This window comes from Kwoniella bestiolae, chromosome 4 (genome assembly GCF_000512585.2).
Source record: "Kwoniella bestiolae CBS 10118 chromosome 4, complete sequence".
Taxonomy (NCBI): Eukaryota; Fungi; Basidiomycota; class Tremellomycetes; order Tremellales; family Cryptococcaceae; genus Kwoniella; species Kwoniella bestiolae.
In genome coordinates, this window is record NC_089244.1 from 1,948,333 (window position 1) to 1,964,917 (window position 16,585).

The 16,585-nt window shown below is 46.6% G+C and overlaps 5 protein-coding genes across 5 annotated transcripts; 3 read left to right on the forward strand and 2 right to left on the reverse strand.

Moving 5' to 3' along the window:
- Nucleotides 1-781: 781 nt before the first annotated feature.
- Nucleotides 782-5,363, forward strand: I302_106303 (uncharacterized protein; the record flags this gene model as incomplete). The annotated part of the gene is made up of 7 exons (XM_019192047.1): nt 782-858; nt 930-1,486; nt 1,565-3,924; nt 4,160-4,377; nt 4,533-4,855; nt 4,959-5,054; nt 5,137-5,363. The coding sequence occupies 7 exons, from the start codon at nt 782-784 to the stop codon at nt 5,361-5,363; spliced, it is 3,858 nt and encodes a 1,285-aa protein (XP_019046677.1).
- A 675-nt stretch (nt 5,364-6,038) lies between these two features.
- I302_106304 (uncharacterized protein) lies at nt 6,039-8,870 on the forward strand (the record flags this gene model as incomplete). The annotated part of the gene is made up of 9 exons (XM_019192048.1): nt 6,039-6,651; nt 6,828-7,044; nt 7,165-7,238; nt 7,331-7,394; nt 7,502-7,734; nt 7,804-7,822; nt 7,893-7,951; nt 8,028-8,450; nt 8,593-8,870. The coding sequence occupies 9 exons, from the start codon at nt 6,039-6,041 to the stop codon at nt 8,868-8,870; spliced, it is 1,980 nt and encodes a 659-aa protein (XP_019046678.1).
- A 574-nt stretch (nt 8,871-9,444) lies between these two features.
- On the reverse strand, nt 9,445-10,719 carry I302_106305 (uncharacterized protein; the record flags this gene model as incomplete). Its single annotated transcript, XM_019192049.1, has 5 exons — nt 9,445-9,777; nt 9,902-9,986; nt 10,104-10,189; nt 10,272-10,454; nt 10,558-10,719. The coding sequence occupies 5 exons, from the start codon at nt 10,717-10,719 to the stop codon at nt 9,445-9,447; spliced, it is 849 nt and encodes a 282-aa protein (XP_019046679.1).
- Nucleotides 10,720-11,065: 346 nt separating this feature from the next.
- On the forward strand, nt 11,066-12,458 carry I302_106306 (uncharacterized protein; the record flags this gene model as incomplete). The annotated part of the gene is made up of 2 exons (XM_019192050.1): nt 11,066-11,741; nt 11,830-12,458. 2 exons carry the CDS (start codon nt 11,066-11,068, stop codon nt 12,456-12,458), a joined length of 1,305 nt encoding a protein of 434 aa, XP_019046680.1.
- Nucleotides 12,459-12,756: 298 nt separating this feature from the next.
- Nucleotides 12,757-16,570, reverse strand: I302_106307 (uncharacterized protein; the record flags this gene model as incomplete). The annotated part of the gene is made up of 13 exons (XM_065870248.1): nt 12,757-12,783; nt 12,847-12,908; nt 13,031-13,572; nt 13,642-13,755; nt 13,826-14,658; nt 14,716-14,788; nt 14,860-15,105; nt 15,175-15,215; nt 15,279-15,598; nt 15,657-15,802; nt 15,856-15,983; nt 16,035-16,217; nt 16,271-16,570. The coding sequence occupies 13 exons, from the start codon at nt 16,568-16,570 to the stop codon at nt 12,757-12,759; spliced, it is 3,015 nt and encodes a 1,004-aa protein (XP_065726320.1).
- Nucleotides 16,571-16,585: the final 15 nt, after the last annotated feature.

A 16,585-nucleotide genomic window follows, 5' to 3' on the forward strand; every position in this document is an offset into this window, starting at 1 on the left:
GGTCAGTGCGTCGATCATGTAAGATGATACACCATCAACTACCATCCGGATCTGCTTCCTTCAATAGAAAATATCGAATAGTACGTACACTGATCATGTCCAGCTTAAATCACACCCAACGTGGTCCAACTCTTTGCCCCTGTCATCTATGGGTTAGAGAGATATCAGCAACGCCAATCCTGGTCAAAGCAAGACGACATGGGCCATTCGAAAGTCCTTGACTTCGAGGCCAGCTCCGACTCAAGCTGAGCACGAGTTGTCGTGGCTTGGCCCGCAGGTGGACCAGAGCTGTTGGCTTTGGTCGCTGGTAGTCTGTATGTTCATGGGTGACATAGTGATCTTCCAATTCTTTCGAGATATTATATATATATATATATATGTATATATATCTTATGGACAGGTCAAGAAGATCCTAACATTCCCTTTGCGTTTGTTTATTTATGGTTTTGAGTTTGTCCGTGGTGGTGTTTAGGGGTCAATTTGATTCCGTTATTCAGTTGATTCGTGTTTCAGATTGATTTTTACTATCAGAGACGCGTCGATAGGCGGAAAACACGGACACACACACTCAGACAACCATGTGCTAAGCTACGTCTAGTGTCTGTGGTATTTTGGACGAATCTGTACAACATTGAGCTGATACCATTCATTTCATTAACACTCACTCGACTATGTTACCATGCTCAGCCCCCTTTGACATTATTAAAATATTTATCAATCATCCATCGTCATCACCTTATAATCACTCATATACCATATATATAATACCACCAACAACAAAATGGGATACCTAGATCCCAGAGAGTTGAACGATCTCATAGCTTTGGCTGAGAGAGGAGGCATAGGAAAAGGTGTAGCGTATGTTTCGTTTCAATCTCTTGAATCATCTCACCGGAACACATCGTCGAGCTGATGAATATCTGATACAGCCTGACAGACTGCGTCGCCGAAGCACCAGATCAATTGATGTACATATCAGGCGACGAGTTGATCCTACTTCGAGACCTTGGTACAGTCCTCTTAGCATCCTGCGAAGGTGTGATAGGATGGGTAGAAAGGGATCATCTCAAATTCACTTCACTGGCTAGTACAAGTACACCACCGGGAGATACCAAGGAATTACCAACCACCATCCTGACTGTGCCCTCTCCGCCTCGTCATCAACCCCTATACAACTATGAAGACGAAGACGAAGAAGACGTACAAGGACAAACGCAATTATCAGCCAACAGAAATAGAGAGTTGAAGAGGATATCTGAACCATTCGAATTGGATTCACCACAGCCTTCTCCTAGTTTACCTCAGGATAATGATGCTCGACAACAGGGGTTCTTTGAGCAGCAACAGCAGAACGGAGAGAGAGATTCGGTAGTTTCGAATGGTAGTAGTGAGGCATTTGGAGGTATTGGAGGGTTCATGATGGGTGGGAATGAGAGTGAAGATGAGCACGGGACTGTCAAAGAAGATGAGTTGGAAGAATTGAAAGGTGAGCCATCTCTCACTTGTACAGATGAGAGTCTGAGGATAAATGCTGACTTCGATCTGTCTGATTAATGACCTGCAGAAGAAAATTCCCCTAAAAGCCCATCAATCAATGCACCTCACGTCTTCTCATCCACTGACCCCACCTCTTCCAACATCCATCGACGCTCAACCGCAAATTACCATGACGAAGAGGGTCGAGAAGACACTGAAGATGGAGATGACGTAGATGAGGAGGAAGACCACGATGATGTCGAATGGGACATCTACGACGACTACGCCAGAGAAAGCATGTACGGTCCGGCCAAACGTATGAGCTTAGCAATACAGCAAAAAAGATTATCTAGAGCAGCCAAAGCAGCTAGTAAAATCCCTTCACCACTCAGTATAGGCAGAGCTTCTCCTGGTCTATCCTCACCTGCAACATCATCCTTTAAAAAGCTGAGTCCCAGTCCCCAGACAGAGACTTTCAGGTTACCCTCGGCAGAGAAAATCCTTCAACAGACCAACCAAAATGAATCATCACATGCTAATGGAGAGAACCACGAGACATTAGAAATACGAGAGGAGGATAGCGAACAACTCACTCCCAAGTTATCCGATCGACTCACTCCGACGACTCCGAATCAATCGAATTTCAATAAGATCGATATGCCCTCTCCACAGGGTGGAAGGTCAGTAGCTACGGAGTTGAGGCTGAGGATCATGCGAGAGAGGGAGAAGGAAGAGGAAATTGAGCGCAATTCCTCGGAGGGTCACTCTCAACAGCTTCACGAGCAGGAAAATGACATTGAACATCCGGCTAACGAAACAAGTGACATTGGCGAAGCTCCTCAATCAACTCAGGACTTATCAGCAAATACCACTAGATCAGATCAAACACATGGCCCGTCTTCACTCTCCAAGCACCAAGCTAGTCCGTCTGACTCCACTACCTCTGGCCAGCGATCGACCAGTACCAACCACGATTCTGAGGAGTCAACCAATATCACCACTCCTCAACCTCGCGACTCTGAATCTTTCAGTGGTCCTTCCTCCTCAGCTTCACACGAACCAGTCATCAACGAGATGACAAAGAGTGCCAATGGACATTCACTCCTTGCTTCGCCATTACCAATCGACGACAATGAGGTCAAGGTCGACGTAACAGATAACGGTATAATCTCAGCCCACAGCTTAGTACCTCCTCCCCCTCGTACACATTCACCTCACCTGCATCAAGCACCGTGGACGCCCGGCTCACCATCCTCGCCGCATAGTATATCGGCTACTCGACAGGCAGTGGATGTAGCTAGAAGTACCTTTGATGGGAAACGACCGAGGGGATTAACGCTGGTAGGAAGAATGGAAGCTGATTTGTTAGCTTCAAAGGGACCTGTCCCAATTACCTTTCTGGTCAATGGACCTGGTATGCCTGTTCTTCCCACCCCTCCCCCTTCCTCTCACGGGCACGAGCCGATTGGGTTGGGTCTCCCGTCCGCAAGAAGCAGAGCTTCGTCCCCTCACGATGTACATAGAAGAGCTACTTCGCCTTTGGCTTCACCAGTACTGGCAAATGAAGATACGATGAACCAAGCATCACCTTTTCCTCCTCATCCGCATCCACATCCTGTACGAAGTGCGACCTCGCCCGTCCCACCTTCCACGCCAGCTACACATCATGAAGCGGATCTGACAAAACCAAGTCCGCCTTTTTCTATCGGGCGACCTAGAGCTAGGAGCTTCTCCGCTACTGTAGCTAAAACTCTGGGTGTGGGAGGGAAGAAAGATTCTACACCACCTGCTCTACCCGCACTATCAATCCAGATCAATCAGACTCCACCATTACCTGTGCCTTCTATAAACTCGCCAATACCCCAATCAGCAAGTTCGACCAAGCGATCTTTCTTTGGAGGAAGGAAATCGTCGTTGGCTCCTTCTACTCCGCCAGCAGGTACACCCCACTCACCATCCGCATCGAGCATCACGGTGAACCATCTGCCTACCCCTTCCACATCCATACACCAACATGGATCGACACCGTCCCTTCCTATCCCCGGATCAGCCAGATCATCCTCCTTCTCATTCAACTCCAAAACACCCAAGAAATCATCATCAACTCCATCGACTATCACATCAAGGGGAGGAGCGATATCGCATAAAGATTTCATAGAAGAGACGATCAAAGCTGAAGGTCTAGATTTCGAGCTGATCCAACCTAAGCGCCAAAACTCCAATGGAGCTTTGCTTTCCCCCATTGAAGATACCTCGCCGGTTTCTCCAGTTGGGCAGAGACCGAACCTTGATAGACAGTCCACGATGACCTCGACCAACTCTGTGAATAGTCTGAAACCACTGCCTGAGACTGATGAGTGGGGGTTCCTCAAGGATAGGTCGCCTGTTCCGGAGATTTTCGCGAGTAGGAGTGCGGCGGGGGATCATAGGGCCATTGAGCAGAAGTGGGTGAGTGGGTCTTTTCTTCTTGATGAGTTCTTCTGGTGAAGGGATACTGTCCTGTGGGGTTCATGATTGAGTGGGATACCTCTCGAACCTTCCTTCCAACTGGGGGCAGAGGTGTACAAAAGTGGCTACGACAAGCTCCTCATATCTTTCATAGTCTTTTTCCGCAGAATGATCGGTCGTGTTCTGGGCATGGATTGCATATGATCTTATTGCTAATTATTCACTCCTTGACCAGCTCTCAATCATCTCAACGCCTCTTCCACCCAACTCTTCCCCACCTAAGAAAGTGCGTAAGCTCGTTCTTGACGCTGGAGTACCTTCATCCCTCAGAGGTAAAGTCTGGGCATGGTTCATGGCGAACACTTTATCGGCTAGGACACCGGGGCTGTATCAGGAGTTGATAGCGCATGATCAAGGGCAGGAAGATGAGAGGATCGATAAGGATGTTGCTGGGTGAGTGGTGTTTCTCACTTTATCAGCTTCAGACTCTCCTGGTACTCTAGACCTGAATTACCGGTATTCAGTATGAATATATACGGAGTTTCTTATAGGACTACCTCATTATCCACTGTCGTGAGTACCATTGGCTGACATTTTTCAACTTGCAGAGCATACCCCGACCACTCGATATTCGCCTCCACAAACTCAGCAGGCCAACAGGATTTGCGTCTTATCCTTCGCGCATACTCGAATTTCGCTCCCTCAGGATATAGGCCGGAGATGGCTCTGATAGCTGGTGCATTGTTGATTCACTGTGTAGCGGAAGATAGTTTCTGGTTATTGAGTGGATTGGTCAATTCGGTCCTGAAGGATTATTACACAAATATCAAAGATCGGACTGGGTTGAGGATTGACTCGTCGGTGTTTATGGGGCTGTTGATGAAGGAGGAGCCCAAGTTGGGGAAGCTATTTAATGAGATTGGGTTGCATCGTGAGTTGGCTTTATCTGCTTCTCCTTGACTTCCCACTGTATACCTCCGCATAGTTTGAACGCTTGATCGATTGGTTAATTTGGGATTTGTCCACCGTTGTAGCAATATCATTCCTTGATAAATGGTTTAGTCAGTTATTTATCAGATGTTTACCCTGGCCTACGACATTAAGAGTGATAGATGCGGTCGTATCAGAGGGTGAGTTTCACTCAACGTCATCTAGGTGTACCGCGATCTTGTCGCGATAGTATAGCTGATATACTCTGAAACATAAAACTAGGCCCCCGATTCCTCCTTATCGCTGCGTTCGCCATTCTGACTCTATCCAAGGAACGCCTGATGGGCTTACAGAAAAACCCAACAACGATATTGAGGTATCTGCAGAACCTCCCTCAAGACAGTTTACTCTTACCTGAGAATTTCATGAGGACCTGCGATCAGGTGAGGTTTGATGAGAAGGATTATAAGAAGTTGAGAGGGTCGGTTGAGAAGGAGATTATGGGGTAGGAGGTTTGCAGAAAACGATCGGGACTGTAGATGAGTAGACAATAGACAAACTGATGGATATGATGAAGGAGTGCAGTCGGGAGATCAACACATACGTCTGATTGCTCGGTAGATATACATTTGAATTATAGTACATCCATATGATACATATATACTCTTGATGATTAGCATGTACAGCTACCTCGGCACGCCAACCGGCACACAGATCACCGTACGGAATGTGGATCCGGATCGACCGATAACTTTATCGGGTTTGGCCGAAGAAATGGACATCGAGGTGGAGGTGGAAAAGTTAATCACGAGTGAAGGTGTGAGATGGGAAGGAAATACGAGTAGGTATTGGAGCGTTCTCTGATATGTTTCTATCGTTATATTGGATACGTAGCATTTCGACCTTGTCTCTCCGTCTGATCCTTGTGTTCTTCTCTAGCATTGTATTGTGCATACCTGAATTATCACCTTTAAACTGTTTTTCCTCAAAAACGAACCAACGATATACTGAAGAGATATCCTTATCGTCTTGCCTTTTTTTCGCTTTGTACTTGGGATAATCTTGATTCTGCTTATTCAGCAATAGAGAGACATCTGGACAGGACGATTGCTTCGGAACAGCCACATCAAAGAAAGAGAAACCATCTCGAAGAGGAAAGTGAAAGTGAAAGTGAGATTTGGACAATGCCAGAAACACCTTCGCGTCTCTCGTCAACTTCGACAATGTGTAATCATGAAAATGAGGACGAAGATGATTCTCCGTTAGATGGTCATCGACCGGGTTCGAATAAGGGTCTCTCAAAGTCAAAGTCAAAGTCAAAGTCAAAGTCAAAGTCAAAGTCAAAGTCAAAGTCAAAGTCAAAGTCAAAGTCACAGAATCAAAGTGGACCTGAAGATCGGAATAAAACAGAGGGGAAACACCTCTCAAGGGTACTTACCAAACCCCTACCCACACCTTCTTCCATCCCTCCCCCTCAAACGTCCTCCTCAAAATTCAAACGCATCTTACATCCCACTCTTCATCCTCGTCGTCATACGCTATCATCTGTTAAACAATCCTATCCCGGGACAGGCACATCTTCCGACCCATTTCTCGTCGATTTCGCACCCAACGATCCGACCAACCCATACAACTGGTCAAAGAATTATCGATGGATGTTGACTACCTTGATTGGTATCACGGCGTTATGTCCGCCCTTCTCCAGTGTAAGCTACAGCTCGACGGTGGTACAGATTTTGCCGGAGTATGGGATGTCTAGGGAATTGAGTACCGCGGGGATAAGTTTGTTTATACTTGGTATGCCTTGTCCCTGTTTCTCCATTCTACTCATTAGGCTGCCCTTCCCTTCCCTTATCGCGAGACGACAGTCACGATGCGGCTCTCTTTTCGAGGAAAGAACAAGACAGAAAGAAATCCACCAGCGAAAGAGAGCCTCAAGGAGCATCGTGTGCTAATACCTGAACGATGTTTAGGCTTCGCCCTCGGTCCCCTAATCTTCGCTCCTATCTCCGAGATATGGGGCCGCACTTTCGCCTTCTACGTCTCTTTCCCCTTTTTCACACTGTTCAACCTCGGTACGGCCCTGTCCCACAATACACCGACGCTGTTGATCATGAGGTTCCTGGCGGGTTTCGCGGGGAGCAGTACGTTGACTAATCCCGGTGGACAGATTGGGGATATGTGGGCTGCGTGAGTTGGTTCTGGAAATTCAGCCCCTCCATACTTGACATATATCCATTAATTTCTTTTTGACTTCCGCTATGCTTTGCTATAGAATTCTTATTGACTATTGCTTGACTCACATTTCAGCCACGAAAGAGCTATGGCTACGAGTGTTTTCTCGCTCGCTCCTTTCTTGGGTCCTGTGCTAGGACCGATAGTAGGTGAGTGTCAGTCAGTCGAACAGTGATATTAGTAGCATAACTACACCCTTTTGGCAATGTCGTCAAAGCTGAGTTATCTACTGCACTTCTAGGTGGCTACGTCACTGAACGATGTGGGTATAGATGGGTATATTGGATACAATTCATCTACGCGTTGTAAGTTGCAACTTCTTTGCTTTTTCCTGCCCAACCAATTCTGTAAACTTGGCTCTGTACGATGATCTCGTGCCAACGACAACGTAGCTAACGTCCAGTCTTGATAGTGTCGTAACCGTCGCCTCAATCGCCCTCATGCCCGAGACCTACGCACCGACCATCCTACGTCGTAAAGCTCGTATCCTTAACGAACAGTCAAAGGAGCAAGGCAAAGAAGACGTGTTCATCGCCAAGTTTGATAAGATAAAAAAATCGAAATCTGAAATTATCAAAATTGGTCTACTGAGACCTTTCGAGCTGCTTTTTACCGAAGTGATTGTAGGGTGCTTGGCTATTTATGGTGAGTTCAGTCGAAAGTCTGTTCGGTTGCATTCCAAACGTATAGCTGATCATGTGTGGTTGGTTTCAGGTGCGATTATTTATGGCATGTGAGCTGGCTTATCACACATCTCCCGCTGCAAGATGAGATGTCCGAGCTGATTATGTGATTCGAATCAGATTGTATCTCTTCTTCGCATGTTTCCCTCTAATCTACCAAGAAATCAGAGGATGGTCCGGTAAGTCAGGTCACCCTACCATCGAGGTCCATAAACTGCTTTCTCATACTCAGCTTATAACTCACAAATCTACCAGTCGGCCAAGGCGGTCTAGCCTTCCTAGGGATGGGTTTCGGCCTCGTCCTAGGCAACATCCTCAACCCCTTAGGAGATAGATGGTACAAGAGAGCCTCTCGTCCCGGTCACGTCACTCCTCCCGAAACCCGTCTCCCTTTATCATGTATCTCAGCGATCCTCCTTCCAATAGGATTAATGTGGTTCGCATGGACCTCTGCCCCGCCGATCCACTGGATATGGTCCATCCTAGCTTGTATACCATTCGGTCTGAGCTTCCTGTGGATATTCAATAGTATGGTTAACTACATTATTGATTCCTATACCCTCTATGCGGCTAGTGCGTTGGCTTCGTTGGCTGTATTGAGGTGTCTTTTTGGGGCGGCATTTCCACTGTTTGCTGTCAAGATGTACAGGAATTTGGGTTTGCATGTGGCTGGGACTAGTGAGTGTTGTCTCTCTTTCTTGGTTCCTACCAGTATCCGCGACCGTTGCATCCCCTGCGATGCACGCCACACTACTCACCTTGAAAATCTCAACATGTATGAGAGGGTCTTTTGTTGACACTGGTCTCCCATCACCCACAGTCGTAGCGGTCCTAGCGATAGTTTGCGCACCCATGCCATTCCTCTTCTACAAGTACGGACCGTACCTCCGACGTAAATCTAGATATGCACCTTCCACCCCGCATACGATCGAGGAGGAAGCGAATGAGACTTCCGAGCAGAGGGAGGAAGAGAGGAAAGACGAGCAGAGGAAAGTAAGAATCAGACCTGACGAGGCACTGGAACCTGAGTGGGATAGGGAGGCGGGGGAGGATGCTAGGATTGGTGGGAGGGCAAGAGATCTTGAAAAGGGTATTTAGGCTGTATCTGCGGTGTGGGAAACCCTGGGAAATAGTGGTATTGTTTTGGGATTGGCATGAGGACATTTAGTATATTCTATAATCTGTTACATCGCTTGTCGGTTACGAAAACGGGAAATATGGCGTGGGTTTCCATCAGTGATGAGGTCCAACTCGCTCAGTCGTATTATGCATGGTATTCGCTCATCGAAGAGTATGATCAACTGAGCTAACGAGAATCGAGATGTCATAGAATGATGTTGAAGGATGCAGGGAGACCAATGGGTGATGGAAAGCAATACAAATGAGATTTACTAGTTTGTACAACAGATAAAAAGCCAATGACACAGCCTCGAGTAATGATAGGTGGTTAACTCGTCATCATGAGGTCGAGATAGATATATCCAGTTTAGCCAATTTCAGATCCCTACATGGAGTGATCGATTTGCAAATCAGCCTCATATAGCCTGTTATACACACAAGGAAGAAGTACTTCAATGCCTAGATTGTTTGGCGTACAATATGAGAAAACAGAACAAAACAACACAAAAGAAAACGAAACCCAATAGAGCAGCAACGGATAGGAGACATTCACTCACTCTCTCATCTTCTGCAATTCCTCCTCATCAATCTCACTAACCCCCTCCCAAGCCTGTTCAAACTCCACCTCCAGGGCAGTCTCCAACCCACCGTCATTCTCCTCTCCATTCTTCTCCTTCTCCTTGTCAGACACAGGTACAGGCGGAGGAGCCATCTTGCCTTGACTTGGAGTAGATGCATTAGAGGGTTTAGAGTTGGACGGCGAGGCAGGTGTGAAAGGGGATGTGGTCGATGGGGATGATTTTAGTTTTGTAGGTGGTTGAGAAGGCTGGGAGGGGTGGAGTGGGGGGATGGGGAGGATCCATATTCGTTCTCTTAGGCGTTTGTGCTAGTTCACATCGCATGGGGTTTGATCAGCTTGGATTACATGTTTGGGAAGGACCGTGGTATAGCGACAGGGGAGTCAGGTATACCTATGAGAAGGGCAAGTCAAGGAGAAGCCGCCCACTCACCCTCTCACGATCCTCTTCCATCCTACGCAGAATCTCGCTCTTTGAAAAAGCTTGTTCGTGACTCCGCTTGTTCGAGGCATCGTCGCTGAAGTATACGAAAAAAGTATCAAATCGTGGTCATAATTATGTACATACTTAGACGTTAGTCTGAATCTACGAGGCGGAGCTTCGTTTCGAACGAGAAAAGAAAGATCGTACATACCCATGAGTCCTTCCTTCCAGGAATTTCAAAGCTTGCTCAACAACATCGTGATCTATAACTCTCCTCAATCTCCAACTTTCCAATATCTACGCCCATAATACATATCAGCTCGGTCCTCTACAACTTACACGTCGAGCCAGCTCAGATATCATAGTTGAATCCACATACCTGCTTTGCACTCCTCAGATTCAACACCCCCTCTCTATTATCCGGTACTACCTTGCCCACTATATCTTGCAGATTATTAGTTACCAATTGAGGATATGGCGCATCGGCGGGACCAAGTGGTAATGAAGCTTCGAGGAGGGTGTCGAGGAAGTATAAGATATTGATACGTGTATTGAGGGAACCCTACATCGGTCCGACACAAACTTATCAGCCCACTCGCTCAACACAGAGCCAACTGCTAGGCAAGGGTGAGACGCATTCTGAGAAGCATGGAGTAATGACTTACCTTCCCACACTGCTCGACGATACATTCCCACAGATCCTCGCTACACCTCGATCCATACTTGATAGCATACCCTACGACCTTCTGTATAGACTGCTGGGACGCATTGAGTTTACGCAGGAGTTGCAGGAATTGCATTCGCGCTTCAAAGGGGTCGAAGGACATGGTGTCGGTGTGTAAATAGGTTTTAAGCCTTTCGAATGGGATATTCGGGCAAGATATCTTGGTTGTTCGCCTATTTTGACTTGAGTGCTCGTCGCTTCTGTGTTGTTGGCTGAATTTGTTGCTCTGTCAGAGGCTCAAGGAAAGAGAAGAGAGTGAAGGGAAAGTAATGTTGGACCATTGTCATCTACGAGCAGTTTGCGAAACAAAAAGTGATGACGTGGAAGATATTCACCATTTCCTCACTCATAACAATCCACGAAAACATCTTCAAAGAGGAGACCATCATCAACATCTTACATCTCACCTCAACATCCTTCCTCTCCAGCACATACCCCCGCTCATCACAATGTCTTCCCCAACCTCAGACACCGACCCAGACTTGCGAGACGTCTTCGCCCTCCTCTACGCAGATGACGACTGGACCTTCACCTCCGACACCGAAGAGCCTGAAGGACCGCCGGACGAAGTACACCCCCCCTTGAATTCAATTATACCAGATATCGAGATTGACGTTGTAGACTCCTCCCTTTCGAAAGATGCGAAGGATGATGTGCAGCAGATATCCGGGAAATACACTAGGAAACGATTTGTAGACGCTCTCGATTCGTTGCTCTCCTCCCCTCAGCCGACAAATAAGAAATCAAGGATATACAACGCACCTCCCTCCACGCACACCTCATCAGTAATCCTCTGCACACAACCACTCCCCGCTCTTCCCACTCCGAAAGAATACCTACCATACTCCCCCCTCGGTCTCTTAGCGAGAATGAGAACATACCAGATCCATCGATATTCGCCCTTACTTCCCAACCATCTATCTCCCATCAAAGCTTCTCTGAATGGTTGGATAAACACCGGACGAAATACCTTATCTTGTGGAGTGTGCCAATCCACCCTGAGGTTAGATGGATTAGATGAGATAAGAGATGATAGAGTTAGAGAAGAGGTGGCTAGGAGGTTGAGTATAGGATTTGGGAGTGGACATAAGAGGGATTGCGCATGGAAGGTTAGAAGATCTCCTGGTGAGCCTTGCTGCTTCCTGCTTCAGCCTTGTACCAACCTATTCCTGTTACTTCGCATTATTGGTCTCAGCTGATGGGCCATGAGCAGACGAGCTATACGACCGACTGCGTAATCTCCTTCATCCCTTAATCTCATCAAACCTCTCACCCCTCGCCCAAGATCTACAAACCTCTATACCGACTTTATCAAAGATCCACATCACCTCACCGCTCTCACCCACTCAAGAAGAATCGTTGGTCCAATCTGTTCAATCCTATCAATCCCATCAATCCGGAATGGAGACCACAACAAGTAGAGGATCGGTATTACTAAGTCTATCCGGGTGGTACCCCTATCATCCCAACGCACTGCCATCAGACCACGTGTTTTTACATCCCACCAACACAACTAGCGAAACGGATAAGGCGCAAGAAAAGGGAAAAGAAAAGGAAAAGGAAAAGGGGAAAACAGAGATCATACATTGTAGGATCTGTCAGCGACGTATCGGCCTATGGTCATTCTCTACACCACCAAACGGAGAAGAGAAGAAGGGACTGGATCCAGTCAAAGAGCATCTTAATTGGTGTCCTCTGAACCACCATCAACAGACAGATGGACCGAAACCGTGGTGGGAAGATTCACCGTTACTCAGAGAGAAAGTTTTAGTAGAAGGTGGGATCAATAGAGATTGGGTGAAATTGAGTGATAAGTTGGAGAAGAAACCTTGGCGTAGGTGATTTGGTGGATACGGCGGAAGGATGAATTGCCAATATCGAGTAGATTGTGGGTGCCTTCGAGAGTAGAGGAGAGAAATAACATCGAAACCATGAGGACTTTGATCTTTAACACACTGTACAAATCATGTAAACAGAATTGTTGTATTCCATATTTCATGACAATGCGATGAATGGCATTCTTCTCTTCACATACGATATATACAACACGAGGTGACTCTTCAATATACAATATACAATATGAAAAGGTATATACGATGCCTGGTACGTTACTCGTCATTTGATCATAATTCGTCTCCTCTCATAATATTTCGTCAACCTTGAAAGGCTATTCATTGGTCATATCAGCTGGAAAGTTCTGAGTGAGGAAGAGAAGCCTCGTGTAGCTCACCCTCATACACATCTCGCAGGATGGCGCAGCCCCATCATTCTCAAACGTACAATCAGGACATGCTATGTGAGCACCAATCGATCAGCCAGTTAATCAACACCATATCAAAACCTATCCATCCCTCTCTCCTCATTCGCACAAGACCGTTTCCTCAAAGCCACAAAAGTTCAATTAAAACACTCACCAATCCTAGCCAACAGCGCCGTCCCTCCAAATCCCTCATTATTCCTCCTCCTCCTCTTAGTCCCTCCACCCTCAACCTCATCAACCAACATCACCTCATCTTCCTCAATCTCATCACTCTCAACTACCTCTTCCAACTCCAGCTCATCCCCCCTCAAGAACCCAATAGAACCTATCGTCTCCTCCGAGCCCAGTTCTCTCCCGTTGTATGTAATTTTCTGTTGAATAGGTGTCAATTTCCCCAACATCTTATTCATAATATGAACTTTGATTTCCTTGATGATAGTGTTTTTAGTCCCTTCATATGTCCATGAGCTAGTCTTGGATTTTGATCTCATAGACCGTTGACCATAGGTTGTAATGCCATTGGTTCGTTTTCTCTCATTCACGTTTAGATCTCGATTGAACCCATTATTCGGTGGGAACCCATTCCCTCTTGGACCGGAAGAAGACTCGGGTGGAGCTGGCGTAACGGATTTACTAGGTGAGGAGGAAGCGATGACGCTGATGATGGGTATGGTGATTATATCGAAATCAGCTCGTCTGATGGCACCTGTTAGTCAGCTTACCTGGCAAAGCTTGTGTGTATTATAGCTCTTCAATATAACTCACTTGGCAGTACTGCATTCCAAACATACTCCAGGACGAGAGCTGCTTACATACGTCTTTTTCCCATGTTGGATCTGAGGACCGAATTGAATGACGATGGGTTCTCTCTCCCCATAACTAGGAAGAAACATGAGTATCAGCCGCCAGTCTTTTCTTGCAAACCTAGTAGAAGATGAACCCAACTTACCTCGATTTCAACATCTTCCACCCATTCCCATCCATTATATCGGGTTTCTCCATTTGCGGATCATAATCCAGCAACCCATGCTCGCACAAACCCATATCCAATTCAGGTTTCTCCCCCTTCCCTTGCAGAAACCTATCCCAATTTCTAACAAAATCAGTCGATAAGGCATAATAATCCAATCCGTATGCCGGGGATTTATCTTTATTGACGAGTCTTCGAATCTGTCTGTCCAATTTGGTCTCTTCTGACCTCTGCTTCCTAATTTCAGAGTTGGCCTCGCCCAACGACAAACACTCTTCACATTCTTCCTGATTCACTTCGATGAGCGGAAAATCCCCTACAATCGACTTGAGGATCGCCAGAGCTTCAGCACTGATCAGGCAAGTCCTCGACTTCAACTGATTTTTAGGTATGACCGCTCTTCCGCCATGTTCGCAGATCAGACCATATTCTATATCAGTAGGTGACTGACCGGATGTTGGTTCTGCGGCTCGCCATTTATCAAGCCATATTTTCGATATGACATATTCGCCATCCCCCTCATTGACCTCGTCGAATGTCGATACCTGTTCCTTTCGGCTGGACCCTGCTTTCTCTTGGGAATATCGTTCTTCCACACATACCGAGCAGATCTGAAGAGCGGAAACCTCGTTTAGAAGTTGGATCTGGTCGAAGGCTTTTTCCGATATCAATCTGCACTTGTCTGTCTTCATCGGATCGATCCCACCATGGGAACAGGTGATGGGAGACATGTCGAAGGGTTCGTGAAGTATCGCAAAGTGTCGCGCTTCTAGCCACTTGATGAGAGAATCTCTAGGTACGATATGATCGGTCTGTACATCGTCATTAGCTCGAGCGTATAGCTTGTTGATCGAGAAATGTATACTTACTCCAGGTAAATTCTTCAGGACATGCTTTTTCAATCCATTGAGATGATCGAATTCGTCTTCCATCTGCGCCTGTCTACGACAAACACAGATCAACATGAGGTTTCGATATATCACTCCAAATTTAATCCGACCTGCGACACTCACTTTACTCCAATCTCATTCTGTTCCTCCCTCAAAGTAACATTATGAGCCATCACCTTATCCCAAACTGTGGACGGAGGCTGTTTTGGCACGACCTGATTCTGATCCTTTCTTCTGTAAACCAACATGTAGGCGTCCTTGGAGCTGTGGGTGTCGCCGTCAAGTTTGAGCGATAGTTTAGGTCTCTTGGCGGGTCTTTCGGAGAGGTTCTTGACTTCTTCGTCATTACAAAGGAGCCATGCTTGCTCGCTAGATATATCAAGGAGTCAGTGCGATCAAGTGAAGCTTTTCAGAGTAGGGAGGGGGAAGATGACCTACGCTTCATCCCAAACTTCGCAAATGAAATGACCATGATGAGCCTGTATCCAACTCGTTTGTTAGCTTCACCGGAGATTTCAGCAGGATTTCCGGACATAACCTACACTCTTCCCCTCATGGGTAATCACCGCTCTCAGCTCATACTCGTCATTTCCCAAAGCGATGAACCTAGGGTACTTGATAGAAGCAGAAGATTTCTTTCTGTCCAACGTCTTGAAATCAAAGACAAACCGCATGAGGGCTATATGAAGTACAGGAGGGTATTTGACGGGCACTTGTCGCCTGATAGCCCCTCTACGTCGGAGGCAAGCTGGACAGTTGTATAGATTATCACCTTCAAGTTTCTCTGGTGTCTGGAGATCTTCGAGGCATTCTTCGAGGGTCGAATTGTTTCTGAAGCTCAGCTCGAGTTCGAGGAAGGTACCTTCCACATCTAGTTTAGCATCCAGTAACTCAAATCGTTGAGTATAGATAGCACTTACTATTATTGCGGCTTACATGTCCACATTGACAAGCAGTAGAATACTCCATAACACCTTCGAATTGATCTTTGAGAAAAGACTGTAATTTCTGATTCGGGTGTTTGGCGAATTCTGATGCTAAGACAGACAGGAATAATTTGGAGAACCTGAGTAACAGTAAGCTATTCCGATAACCGTGGGGGGTTATATATGAGCTTACTCGGCAGCATCCTGTTGATTTCCTTTCTCCAGCCTTAAGGCTTCTATTAGTCCCATTGGATCTACCACCTGTCGATTCGAGTGTTGAAGCATTCCAAAAACCATGGCTAGGTGGTAGAGTGGTGTAGACTATGCTTATACGTGTTAGCTCGTCAAGCAATTTCTGATTTGCGAGCTCACCTCTGTTGTCACACAATCATATACACCATTCCTGAATGCTACGTTATGATACCAAAGCTGAAGGAAAGCATTGGCATAACAAGTCGCGCCGAGGTTCCTCAGACCTGCTGGACGATCTCGATCGACCGGTACAATTCCAGCATCGTCTTCGAGGTAGTGTTTGAGAGCATCAGGATGTACCACCTGAAGATTCTTCAGCTGCTTCCTCCTTAAGACGTCGTTGGAAAGAAGCTGACCTGTTCAGCACCCAAATGATTGTAACACACAGGGTTCCTCAGACATTTCTGCTTAGTACATCCCTGCACCTTGTTCTTCGAAGGCTTAGCCTTTGGTTTCCCTTTCGAATCTGTTTCGACTACCTCATCATCTTCTTCTTCAAGCTCAATTGGTGCTGGTTTGACCAGGTCGAAGTTGAATGGACAGGGTATAAGACCCTCTAAGCCAGCTGCTCTTCTTCGGTGTTCTGAGGTGATTTGGTCGGGGGAGGATATGGTGTTGATCCAGGACCAATCTTGGGCTGGCTTTTTGGGTGGCATTATGCGAGAGTCTAG